The sequence below is a fragment of the Quercus suber genome, unplaced genomic scaffold (assembly GCF_002906115.3).
Source record: "Quercus suber isolate HL8 unplaced genomic scaffold, Cork oak 2.0 scaffold_836, whole genome shotgun sequence".
Classification (NCBI taxonomy): Eukaryota; Viridiplantae; Streptophyta; class Magnoliopsida; order Fagales; family Fagaceae; genus Quercus; species Quercus suber.
In genome coordinates, this window is record NW_027070266.1 from 33,280 (window position 1) to 46,991 (window position 13,712).

Sequence of the window (13,712 nt, forward strand, 5' to 3'; positions counted from 1 at the left end):
TTTAAAAGATATTAGAATATGAAGTTTGTTTCAAGATTGTAAATTGTTATATTGTTTTTATTCTTTGTAAAATTACGTTTCCAATAGCACATTTGTAATTTTGTTTTATTTTTTGATGTTGATATGTGTAGAAGTGAAACTTGTGTGTTTGTTGTAATTAGATTTTCAAACAATAGACTAAACTCCTGTGTTTGTTTATTTTGTTTTGGTTAGCAATGTTAGGATTTGTATAATTTTGTAATTATTGAACAAATATCAATCTGTTGAGTTGAGCTCTTTCTTAATATTGGCGGTGAATTCAAAGTAATGCATTTTCCACCAAGTAATTTATTGCATGACTTACCAAGTGGCAAATACATGTTTTTTAATAAAAAAATTTAAGAGAAAAATATGGGCTGTCTCGACCCTACCCGTAACCTAATTTAAAGATCCATTTCCAACCTGCTTAAAATGATTTTTTTTTTTTAATTTTATTATCTGAACCCTATTGACCCGTCCCACAAATTTTCCCACATCTACCAATTAGTGTGGAGTGAAAAAGTTGTGGTGTAGATTAATGTTTACCTTTACATTTCACTTACAAAACGATCATTAGATGAACTGGTATTTTTTTAGAATATTCATGTATGAATGATCTTTTGAATCTACAATGGGATAGGGTCTGAAATCCATCTAAGAAATTGAGAAAACCTAATTGCTTAAAGGCTACAATATCCTAAATAGTAAAAGAAAACCTAAAGCAATTAGGAAAATGGCCATATAACCCTGATTCGTGCTCATCACAAAAGCAGGTGGCAAAATAGTAAATTTTACAAAAAATTGCAAAAATGAGATAATAAAAGAATTAAAAACTATTGTCTCTAAGAGATGTTTAGAACAAACAGAACCTTATTCGGACATTTAAATTGAAAGTTATAAGGAACATAAATATTACTAAAATGCAAAAATGTATAATTTAGGGGCTTTCGGTCATTTGGGGAAGGGGAGGGGGGGGGGGGGGCAACAGGTTTGCTCTTAGCCCTATTTCCTTACATGTCACCAATTTTCCCGCAAATTTTTGTTGTCGTAGATGATTTCTTCTACTACATGTGAGGGAGATAATAACTTGTGGAGACTCCAATTGAGTAGTTATTATCTATATTTATATTACTATTAAAAGGCTTCCAAGCCAACTTCTAAGTAGTTTAAGCCATGGACTCCAAGCAGGGACGGACCTAGGATTTCAAGCTGGGGCGGGGGGGCTGGAGTTAAGCGATTTTTTTTTTTTTTCAAATACACATCCATATAGTATTAAAAAACTATATATCAACCAAGACAAATACACAAAAATCAATGTTTCTTAATATATTAAGGTACAATCAATTACCAACAAAAACAAAAGACACGAAACACTATTGTTTCTTAATACAATTATTTATGAAAAGGGAACTTGACGCTCTTTTAAATCGTCAAAATCTAAACTAAATATCAAAGCTATATCCTTTTCAATGTATAAATTTAGTATTTTTCACTTCTTTTCAATTTATAAATTTATCTTATTTAGCATTATGAGTTAACAAAAGGCACAAGTGAATCACTATTATTTTCTTAAATTTAAGTGACAATTTACTATATTATATGATTTTTTTTCTTTTGCCTTTGGTCTTTGTATCTTTGCTTTTTTATCTCTTTGTCTTTGTCTTGTCTCCATATTTCTGACCCTCACCCAGTCCCACTACCAACACTATGAATTTATTATGCACTGCCACAAAAACTTTTCCTAACTTTACCATCTTTTTATCACTTGTCCCTATTATTATATTCCAGGCAAATGATAATTGGAGTTCAAGACTTTTTGTTAGCTCATACGGGCAAATCGTGCTCCATGAAAACGTGATTAGAACAGCATTTAATTATTGGAGATGGATACCAAAGAAGCAGAGAGAATAGTCATAGCTAAACCAGTTGCTTCAAGGCCTACTTGTTCCACTTTCAGGTCTTTCTCAGAACTTCTCGCAGGTGCCATTAATGCCTCACCCTCTAATGTATGTTCAGAAACTGCAGTTGCTGCCATTAGACCAAAGACAGTGAGGTTCAAGCCAATGGTGAATCATGGTCCAGCTGGGTTGGTTTCTTCCCAGGTGACCTTCTAGTTCTTCTAAATATCCTTCTTCATTTGATTCTTCTTGTCTAAAGATCTTTATATGGCTGATAATTTCAGGCTGAGATCTCTGGAACAGCTGTTTGTAATTCATCTGATAAGGTTTTGAAACTTGATAGCAAATCAACTGTGGTATACAAACCTTTGGCAAAGCTTGCATCAAAGAGAACTGTGTCTCTTTTGGCAAATATGGTCAGTTGCTAAAATCTATGAGCATACCTCTTTCATTTCTGGTATATATGGCATCGTAATGGCAGTTCATGTTGTTTTGTTGTTATTTTACTTTTTGTTCTATCATCCTAACCTGTGCAATACATATACAGCAGAGATAAAATTGAACTTGGATAATTGTGTACTTCGAAAGTTTAAGATTTTATTTTTTATTTTTTTTGGGACCAGGGAAACTTCAACACTAGTCTTCAACAACCCCAACCATCAGTTGATGCCTCTGTCCAACATCCAAACCAAGAAAAACACAATTTCAGACCCCGACTTAGCACAAATCTTCATCAGAACAATCCATCATATGTTGAAACAAATCGGACAGTAGGGCCCTCAAAGATAGCATCACAGAACCTGGAGGAGGATGCAAAAGCTTTGCCACCCACGGCTAATGGTGATCGACCTTCTTATGATGGATATAATTGGAGGAAATATGGTCAAAAGCAAGTCAAAGGAAGTGAGTACCCAAGAAGTTATTATAAGTGCACACACCCAAATTGTCCCGTGAAGAAGAAGGTTGAGAGATCGTTGGACGGTCAGATTGCAGAGATTGTCTACAAGGGTGAGCACAGCCATTCAAAGCCTCAGCCTCCTAAGCGCAACTCATCAGGGACACAAGCACTTGCAATTGTATCTGATGGGCTGGTCAAGATACCAACACTCCATTGTGGGCTAATCACAACAATGAAGGGAATGAAAGTTCTGAAGGTAGAGTAGAAAATCAGAATGAAGTAGGATTATCTGCACCTTCGACTTATCCGGGCAAAGCTATAGTGCCTTTTGATCCTGTTTCAACTGGAACAATTAATGCTGGTGGTGGAACTCCTGATAATTCCTGCGGTCTTAGTGGAGAATGTGAAGAAGGGAGCAGAGCAATTGAGCCAGAGGATGATGAACCCAGAAGCAAAAGAAGGTATGATTAGGTGAACATTAATAGCAGCCTAAAATGAAACCAATAACAGGTATATGAAAATAGTGACCCTATCTGAGCTGGTGTGTTCGACTCAAGTATTGGTGTTAGAGCTTGATATACATTGTTGACCCACTTTGTGACACCTTAAACTTTTGGGACTGATGGTTTTCTAATATATGCTAAGGAATTTAAATTTAGGAATATGTTCCAAAAACTTCAGCCTTTTGTTATAATCAAAAGCTCACTACTTATCAAAGAAATAGTATAAGTTTATCTTATGTCAAATTTATGCTTGCCTTTTTTCTTTCTTCCTATGTATTTTCCCCTACTGTCCTTGCACAATCAGCGAGCTCTCTTATTTTCAGCGCACATCATTAACATTTTCCTCTTTCCAGTTGAATGCAACAGTTTTTGCTGAACTGTGCTCTTTGCTTCAGGAAAAGTGAGAATCAATCCAACGAAGCTGGCATACCAGGGGAAGGTGTACAAGAACCCCGCATTGTGGTGCAAAACTCCACAGATACCGAAATTACGACTGATGGCTTTCGCTGGAGGAAATATGGACAGAAAGTTGTCAAGGGAAATCCATATCCCAGGTTAAGATTCAATTACTCTTTGGATATGATATAATCTTTTCCTTTTCAGATCCAACGTCTAATGTGGCATTTTAAGATTCAGAAACTAGGAACAAAAATTTGTGGCCCTTTCAACAATGCTTTATCTTGTCCATGTAACTGTCATCAATAGGCACACCTCCCACCCTCTGTAAATGAAAATTTTGAGATATCATGATGTTCACTATTAAACATAGGTTCTGTGAAAAAGTGAGCTTTGAAATTAAGCTCCAACATTATGCCTGTGGCAAGTATGTTCACAGACTAGAGTTTGTATTGCATCTATCATCTTGTGGCATAGGTGTTAGTATTGGACGATACACGATACATATTGGATATGTATCGTATCGAACCAATAATATATTGTATGCTCATGAATCATACAATATAGAGATGCATATCATAGGAATTGGATGTATTAGACGACGTATAGACATCAAACATGTAGATTAAGATTGGGTTTTTGCTAATATTTCAGTTTTTGACTTGAGTCCAACAAGTTTTTGGACTTGTTTTTGACACAAATATATTGGGCTACACGGTTGAGTCCAATGAAATATCATGTCCATGATTTTCTCTCTCTCTCTCTCTCTCTCTCCCTTTTTACAAAAATTAGACAACACACTTGAATTTGGTTTTTATATATATTTGATTTATTTAGTTAGTTTTGTTAAATATTATTAGATAAGTGATGATTATATTAGTTATTAGTTAAATATGTTGTTGTTGAATGTGTTCCAAGTTTCTAATAAACTAGTAGTGGACTTACGAATGCATTGAAATATATAATTATTTAATGTGATATAATTTATAATTTATTCTCTAAAATTTGTTGAATATAGTATATCGAGATTAGCCTTTTTAAGAAGTAGATTCACTTAACCCAAAAGGATTAAAAAAAAGGGAGAGGCTTGTGTCCAGTGGCTAGTTCTACTGGACACGCTAAGATACGGACACATGTCCAAAACTAAACACCTGTCTGCATCTCAATGTGTCTAGTGGAACTAGCCAGTTCCACTAGACACAACCCCAACCCAAAAAAAATATTAAATAGTTAGCCAAAGCCATAAGTGGGAGAGATAGGACTTATGATGGGGATTTAAGAAACACAATACCAAAACACCAAAATGCATCAACCCAATGTATAGCTTTTTATTTTTTATTTATTTTTTTTTTTAATTTTAAATTTTAAATTTTTATTTTTTATTTTTATAATAAGTGTATATAGCTTTTTTTTTTAATGGGGTCCCAGTGTATAGCTTAAAAAAAAAAAAAAAACACTCAGCAACTCAAAGCAAAGCTGCAAGAAAGAATAAATACCCACCAAATGAGAGAGAGAGAGAGTAATCACTTAAAGTTGGCAAGAATATGGACTGAATAAGATGGGAAGGGTTGGAAACAGTTGGCTGATGTGGTACAAAGAGAGTAGCAAAATTAATAGCTAATCATCTACTCCATATTATTATATATTGTTTTGTTTATGCATAGCTATAACTTTTTATAAATTTTATTAAGTGTGCATCTTACAATACATGATTAAAAAAAAAAATAAAAAAAAAAAAAACTCTTCTATAGGATTCATGTTTTGACAACTATGCTACTATATTTCTTTCAATAGAATAGTCCCTTTAAACATCATTTAATCTGTCTTGCAGAAGTTATTATAGATGTACTAGTCTCAAGTGCAATGTGCGCAAACATGTGGAAAGAGCATCAGATGATCCAAGAGCTTTTATCACCACATATGAGGGAAAACATAACCATGAAATGCCAGTCAAGAACACAAATCCAGTGGCCTCCGAAACAGATTCACTGCCCCCTAAAAGTAAAGACAAGCGATGATGAATTGACGCCATGGATTGAAAACTTCATCAATCCATCTTTTGATCAGTCAGATAGAGTTCAGAGTTCAAGGGCAACAGAAGCCAAACGGCTAAAGCAATCTGCAATGGTAGATCATTTTTCCTGTGAATCTCATGTTCTTGATGAAGACAGCTTCCTTTTTTCTTTTATTTTTTTATTTTTTTTTTTTGTCTTCTCCTTTTTGTGGGTAAGAAAAAGTATTAGTCGGTGACATAAGTTGACTCTAAACCTGAGTTACCATTTCACCTTTATCTGACTCAGTTAAGCTTCTTAGTAATTCTTTATCTTTTAATTGTTTCCCACTCCATATAATAATAAGTAGACTTGTATATCCTGTGTGATCTGTATATGCACTTCAGTTTCTTTTAATGTTCTTGAATTCTTGTTACAACCTCCATAATTTTTGATACTGCAGAAACCATTTGTGCGTTTTTGCTGATATAGACCCTATGTGCTTATTACACGTGAACGTGTTTAACCTTGAATTTTCTGAGACATCTGCTAGTTTTCATTATTTGAATGTATATCAGCATATAGTAATTATTATAATCATCTAGTTTGTATAAAGCTAGACTGATTTCATCTCTCCTTTTGCTTTCAAATGTGAGAAAACTAATTTTACTCTTTCTGCTCGTAAAAACAAGCCCAAATCTTTGGTACACAATCAAAAGATTTAGTCAGCATAGCTTATCTGACAATTTCCTTAGCTAAAAGGCTATGCATACGTGCATTTTCTGCATGGATTCATTTGAATGCACGTGATCCTAGGTGAACTGACCTGTAGTGAACAAGTAGAGTAAACTAGGGCGCTTGAGAGAACCCTCATAAGAACTATCTTGTAAACAATTAAATACGTTCGTATCATGAGGGGAAACAATAAACTTGTTAGAATCTAGAAAGAGTAATCATAATGAAATAAACGCAATAGAGCTTCAAAGCCTGTACTTATTGAAAAAGAATATCCAAGGATGTTGTGCCTCTCTCCTGTTTTCTAATCACAACCTTATCTTGTATAACCTGGTATTTTCAACATTCTATTATATTAAGAATGGTTCAGTGATTTTCACTCAAAGATGCACCATTAGTAACCATGTTTTTTGGGTGGAAAAAAATAATAAAGAAAAGTGAGATTATTGCACACTGGAATGAATGAGTCTATGAATTTGATTAAAGCTGCGTGGTCTTTACGCCCATGTTTTTACTGTATCATTACATGTGATCACGTATAAATAAAGTTAGATAGTCTCACTGTTTCAGAACAAAAAACAAATATCTTCAAACTTAAATGAGGGTCCGGGTTTTATATGAAGGAAATACGTTTATAAAAGACTGAAAAAGTTGTAGAACCGCCCACACGGTTTGACAAATGTGGTGTTTATAATGATTGCCATGTTGCTAAAATTTGAAAATGGGGAACATGAACCCCATTTTGTCATGAATCATGATATCAGGGATATAGAAATTTTTGAATGAAACAGGTGGAGGAACCATCTTGGCGGGTCCAATTAGAGCTAGCCGTTTTGTCACCAAACAGTCACCTCTAAATATCAATTAATGGAAACTATAATCTAATTAATGGAAACTATATTCTAATTGCTTGCAAAACATCTCTATACTGCACTATAGTCCGAGTCTCTTATATCTATATAATTTGCATCTTCTTCTTCTATCTGCCCTTGATTGTATCATGATTATTAGTATAATAATGTGTTCTATCCCCATACTCATAAGTCATAACTACTTCGTATATATTCCTCTATTATGATATTAACACCACTTAGCTGTAAGAGATTTTGTCACAGATTTGAGATTACAACTAGTCTCATTATTTAAATGCTCATTTCATAGAAAAGCGCATGATTTTTTTAATTATAATTTGATAGTAAAAAAAGATGGATTTTTAAACCTTATATGCCTTAATTGAGAACTCCCAAAAGTTTCAAATAAACTAAAAAGCTTTTGACAAAAAATGCATAATCATTACAATTTACAAAGACCCTTTTTTTTTTTTCTTTTTTCAATTAATGTGAAAGAAAGTCATCCACCTTATAAGTAAGGCTAGAGATACAAACTATTTCACAAAAAAATTTATAACTTGCTAATGTGGTAAGTGATTATTGGTAAATGAAAAAGTGATGTTAATGGTTAGCTTAAATGAAAACTAATAAGAAGTTGGCCATAACATCAATTTGTAAAAATGTTGTAAAATAATTTGTGTGTGTAGTATTTATTACTCTCCACCTAACATGTCGTATCTCTTACTAAAAGGTAAATGAGATAAGTTACATTCTACTAGAGGCAGCTCTAAAAATTTCTTCCAGGGGGGTCATGAAGAAATTTAAATTAAACAAAATCTAATAAAAAGATAAATTCATATATTGACAATAACAAAAAAAAAAAAAAAAAAAAAAAAAAAACAAAAACAAAAACAAAAACCAAATATATGAAGTCTTACAATTTTCTTCTATGAATTTTTTATTTATTTTGAAATCGTTGCATGATAATCTCATTATCAATGCTACAAGTTACATCTTTTTCAAAATTTTAGTTAAATACAATTTTTCTTGGATTTTTTTTTTTTTTGATTTGTAAAGGCTCAATATATTGTTAAAAGGAATAAAGTTTGAGGACAAAATTTGACTACAAACTTAATTGTAGCTTAAAACTATAATTTTCACTAAACAAATTAACATTGCTACATATTTTGAAAAATCTAACCATTAAATTGTAAGTTCTTTATGTTCTTAAAACGCATGTTAAATTTTATATCAATCAGATGTTATTTACTATTTGGTCCATAAACTTATTTTCTGCGTATAATTTTAGACTACAAAAATTCGAAATTTAAAAATTTGATTGATGACATAAGCTATTGATCTTTGATTTTCTCGAAATTTTGCAAGTATGAAGGATATAAGAAAAAAATGTAATCTAATTGTGGATTTGTCAAAATTCGTATTCATAAAAAAAAAAAAAAGACAAAGTTTAGCTACTGTAGGGTTGGTTTTTGTGGCCCAAGCCTAAAGACAATTTGTAAGGACTCAATTTGAATTGAGTGTTGGGTTTTCAGCCCAACAAGCCCAAACAATACATTTATAGAGAGTGGGCTGACAGGCTTAGGTGCTGGCCGTTGATCACCATGCCCAAACTTATCTTTAAAAATGGCTAAGTGTTTTCTTACAAATGAGGGAATGCTCCTCGGCCACAGGCCGAGGAGGCCTTTCTCCCCCTCCCCCCCTTTTGGCTTTACTAGCTCTTCTTTTATAGTTTTTATCTTCCTATCTTTTGCTTCCATCTGTTGATTGTCTATTCGCCTTCTTTCTGGTCGTCCATCCCATCAGAGGCTTTATCGATACTCAAGTGGCTCACTCTGACCAACGTTATCCTGCCAAGGGGTTACCTCTCCATTAATGCGGCCAGGAGGGTTAGTTGAGTGCATTAAATGCGAGAGTGACAGCTTACTTTGGGGTTAGCCACTCCCTGAAATCACTCTTGTCAGGCCGAGGACAAGGTATCCTCGGCGTGGATTCAAGAGAATAGGCTTCCCCCCTTCTCCTCAGAAATAGCTTGCGCTCCTCGGCATGGGCCTTGGGCCTGCTATATGATGGACCGAGGCTATCAGGCCCACGGACCCCACAATAGCCCCTCAAAACTCTGCTGCACGTTCCCTCGAACGGGGAGGAGGGTTTTGATGCATGCAGCACATGGACGAATGGCCTCACTTTATTATACTGAGCTGCGGCTTCTTGATGCCCGATGCGCGAGCTTTCGAGAATTAACTTCCCACATTAGAATTTGCGACCAGTACCTTTCAGAACATGATCCTGCCTATGAAGCATTTGAAAATTAAGAGTATATACCTGTTGACTTGCCCTGGTTTCATCATTTCGCACTACATTATTGAATGCATATATTTGAACTTGGTTCGACTGGTACTTAGCTAGAGTATCGTCATACCTCTGTAAGTTTTCTTTTTCTAATGACCCCAAATTTCCTTGATTTCACTCTTCTTTTTCTTTTTTAGAGCTTTTAATCTTGGAAGAAAGGTTTTGGTCCGAGGAGAGGGAACAAATTCACCTTATCATGCCGGATGTAACTACAATAACACTGCGAACGAGACCGTACCAATCCCAGAGCAGGGGGGGTCGTAATTCCAATAGGGGTGAAGAGAGTGGAGGTACTTAAATACCTGAGACGGTGCCTGGTTACCTCAGCATTTCGCGTTACCCCATCATATGCATAAGTGTAACTTGGTTGGACGCGGATTACCTGAGGGAAAATCGTGCAGGTACCACCGTGTGAAGTTTGTTTTCTTCACACCTGAAATTATTAGATTGAAGATCTTACTTAGGGTTGTCTTTTAGTGCTTGTAATCTAAGGGGTTGCGAAGATTCCTCATAGTGTCTATAAAGCACGAGTTTCTGGTGTGAGTAGAGGGAAATGGGCGTGTATACAAAAACATTAGGGGCCGTTCTATTTGTATACTCCGGTGAATGCGGATACGGAAGATTCACTTTTTTAGAGATACACGCCTTTGACGTCATTTCCACCTGTCAAAAGAGGATAGGAGACCGTCAGAGGTCGAGAAAGAATCTGAAAATTCAGACTGTACGGACGTATGAGCATCTCCTCGGATGGTATACGTGTTCGTCTCCAGGCATCCCCCATTGGCGTGGGCTTCCGACTGAAGGCTTCATCTCCTCGGATGAAGAATGTTCCTCTTTTAGGGCCTTGGGCCGAATAAGCTGGGCTGGGTTTTTCTCCCCCCACAATTGGTATTAGTATTTTTTTTCCTTAAATTGTACTCCCTCCATCCCATTTTTTTTGTCCTCTATTCCATTTTGAGATGTCCCAAAATATTATCCTATTTCTAAAAATAAAAGTCATTAATTTACTAATGTTCCTATTATACCCCTATTAATTTACTAATTCAATTTTTTAATAAATTTTTTTATGGGTAGTTTTGGAAACTTATACATTTTTAAAATGTAGACAAGACAATAAATGATGTTCCCTTAAAAAGTTTAACTTTTCAAACAGGACAAAAAAATTGGGACGGAGGGAGTAACTATTATCAAATCTCAAGCTCTTGGCTATCACAATATCTCAGTACATGTGATAAATTTTATTACTTTACAAGTGATAGATTTTATTGGTTTGGTATATAAATTAGGGAAGTTATCAATAGTTTGCCCGTGCATCGCAAGGGTTTGCGACTAGTTTAGTATAAACCATTTGCTTCACGGGAATTAATTATTGCATATTTAGTGTATATTGTTTATATGCATCACTTATTTTATGTGTTAATTGTAAATGTAAGGACTCAATTTGAATTGAGTGTTGGGTTTTCAGCCCAACAAGCCCAAACAATACATTTATAGAGAGTGGGCTGACAGGCTTAGGTGCTGGCCGTTGATCACCATGCCCAAACTTATTTTTAAAAATGGCTAAGTGTTTTCTTACAAATGAGGGAATGCTCCTCGGCCTGTGGCCGAGGAGGCCTTTTTTTCCCCCTCCCTCTTTTTGGCTTTACTAGCTCTTCTTTTATAATTTTTATCTTCCTATCTTTTGCTTCCATCTGTTGATTGTCTATTCGCCTTTTTTCTGGTCGTCCATCCCATCAGAGGTTTTATCGATACTCAAGTGGCTCACTCTGACCAACGTTATCCTGCCAAGGGGTTACCTCTCCATTAATGCGGCCAGGAGGGTTAGTTGAGTGCATTAAATGCGAGAGTGACAGCTTACTTTGGGGTTAGCCACTCCCTGAAATCACTCTTGTCAGGCCGAGGACAAGGTATCCTCGGCTTGAAGCTTGGTGATCAAAAGAAAGGCAAGAAGGTCATCCAGCAGCCCCAGGCCCAAGCATGGCTGCCTGCTGCCATGCTCCATGACCAGCCCTAATGGATAACGCGTCAATACGAGAGTCTCAAGGAGACGAGGGGGCTCTCGTAGCCGAGGCCCTAGAGAATCTCTTCTTCTTCCCATTGACATGGCTGAGTTGGAGAAAATGAGTGGGGTAGAGGTTGTCTTCGACCTTAAGAAATATCTAGGCATGGTAGGTCCTTTGGCAACCATTCTTTTACTAGAAATTTTTGTTGCTTAGTACTTTTCTTTCTCTTTTAAAGCTGCTTGTTTTTGCTGGCAGGCTATCCAGGCCTTTTTAGGTTGGGCGAAGAGGTTGGCGACCATAGTCACGCCTTGGCGCAAGAGCGCGATAAGTTCCTAGAAGCGGCTAAAACTCTTAAGAGATCTGAGGCCGACCTGAAAAAGGCGACCGAGGATCTGGCAGAAATGGCGAAGGCCAGGGATACTGCTGTTTCTGACCTAGCCGTGGTCAGGAAGCAAGCTGAGGATCAAACTGTCCACTTGCAAGAGGTTGAAAGTCAATTACAGAAGGCCAAAGAGGACATTTCCTACATGAAGGGAAGTTTGACCAAAGCAATCCACGACAAAGGTGTTGCCGAGTATGCCAGGGACGAGGCTGTGAGAGCCAGAGACAAGGCAATTTTTGCAAAAACAGACGCTGAGCGCTCTGTGGACGAGGCAAAAGAAGAGGCTTTCACCGAAGGGTGGCTAAGACTGAAGCCACCCTTCGGCTCAAGTTCCTGCTGTGTGCAGGCATTATTGCTCTCAAACTTGGCATGAAGCCCTCAACCAAGCAGGGATTGATGCCTCGTCTGATCTTAGAAGGGAAGATAGGGTATCTTACCCTACTGCCATTCGCGAGGTTACGCCTGTTGCTCCTGAGGAGGAGTTTTCCTTACCATCGGTTGAATCAGTAGACAAAGACTGCCGAGGATGCTCCGTTAATTGATCAACCATCCGGGGAAGTCGAACCCCGGATAGCGTTGGGGGAAGTTGTAACCGAGGGTCAGGAAAGACCCAAGACGTGGCCAGTCCTCCGACGGACTTTTAGAGATCTAGCTGTTGAGCTTTGGCCCTAGCTTTTTGATTTACCTACTGAGTTGAAGGAACTAGTATACGGCCTAGGATAGCTTTGTTTATTTTTTCCTTTGATACTATCTCGTTTCCTGCCTTAGTGGCATTGTAAGGGAGTCGTGTACTTTCTTTTTGAATCGAATACTTGAGATTTTGCTTTCATTTAATGATACTTTATTTTGTTTGTTTTGCTATTGTATTCTACTCAATATTTGTATTCCATTCTAGAGTTGGCATCATGGGACCATCTGTTATCATCCAAATATAAACCGAAGGGTTGTATTATCGCCTGACATTGAGTAACGCTTTGGCTTTTCTCAGAGCAGTTATTTTCTTCATGGGTTCGAGTCCGAAGACCATATACTACCCTGGTAATGCATAATACTTATTTAGTTTTCTATAGGTTTGGTCCGAGGACCATGCAATACGTCAGTTCTGTCCACTGTTTCTATTTTTTTGTAAATATTAGATATAATCGATGTGTGCAATTTACCATAGGTTTGGGTCCGAGGACCATGCAATACCTTGGTTCTGTCTACCACTTCAATTTTTCGTAAGTATTGGATATAATCGGTGTGTGTAGTTTCACCATAGGTTTGGGTCCGAGGACCATGTAATACCTTGGCTCTGTCTACCACTTCATTTTTCGTAAGTTTGGATATAATCTGGTGTTTCACCATATTTCGGTCAAGCTCTGTCTACACTTCAATTTCGAGATGATAATCGGTGTGTGTAGTTTCACCATAGGTTGGGTCCGAGGACCATGCAATACCTTGGCTCTGTCTACCACTTCAATTTTCCTAGTTCAATTATTTGTCTGTCATCATATGGTGTGGTAGTTTACCATAGGTTTGGGTCCGAGGACCATGCATACCTTGGCTCTGTCTACCACTTCATTTTCGTAAGTATTGGATATAATCGGTGTGTGTAGTTTCACCATAGGTTTGGGTCCGAGGACCATGTAATACCTTGGCTCTGTCTACCACTTCAATTTTCGTAAGTATTGGATATAATCGGTGTG

General features: G+C 36.6%; 1 protein-coding gene across 1 annotated transcript; it reads left to right on the top strand.

Annotated features, from left to right (window-relative positions):
- The first annotated feature begins 1,802 nt into the window (after nt 1-1,802).
- LOC112005308 (WRKY transcription factor 44) lies at nt 1,803-6,083 on the top strand. Its single transcript, XM_065767700.1, is given in 6 exon segments — nt 1,803-2,120; nt 2,201-2,332; nt 2,540-3,002; nt 3,005-3,275; nt 3,713-3,871; nt 5,545-6,083. Coding segments are annotated over 6 exon segments (1,431 nt in total). The 5' UTR covers nt 1,803-1,901; the 3' UTR covers nt 5,732-6,083.
- The last annotated feature ends 7,629 nt before the right edge of the window (nt 6,084-13,712 follow it).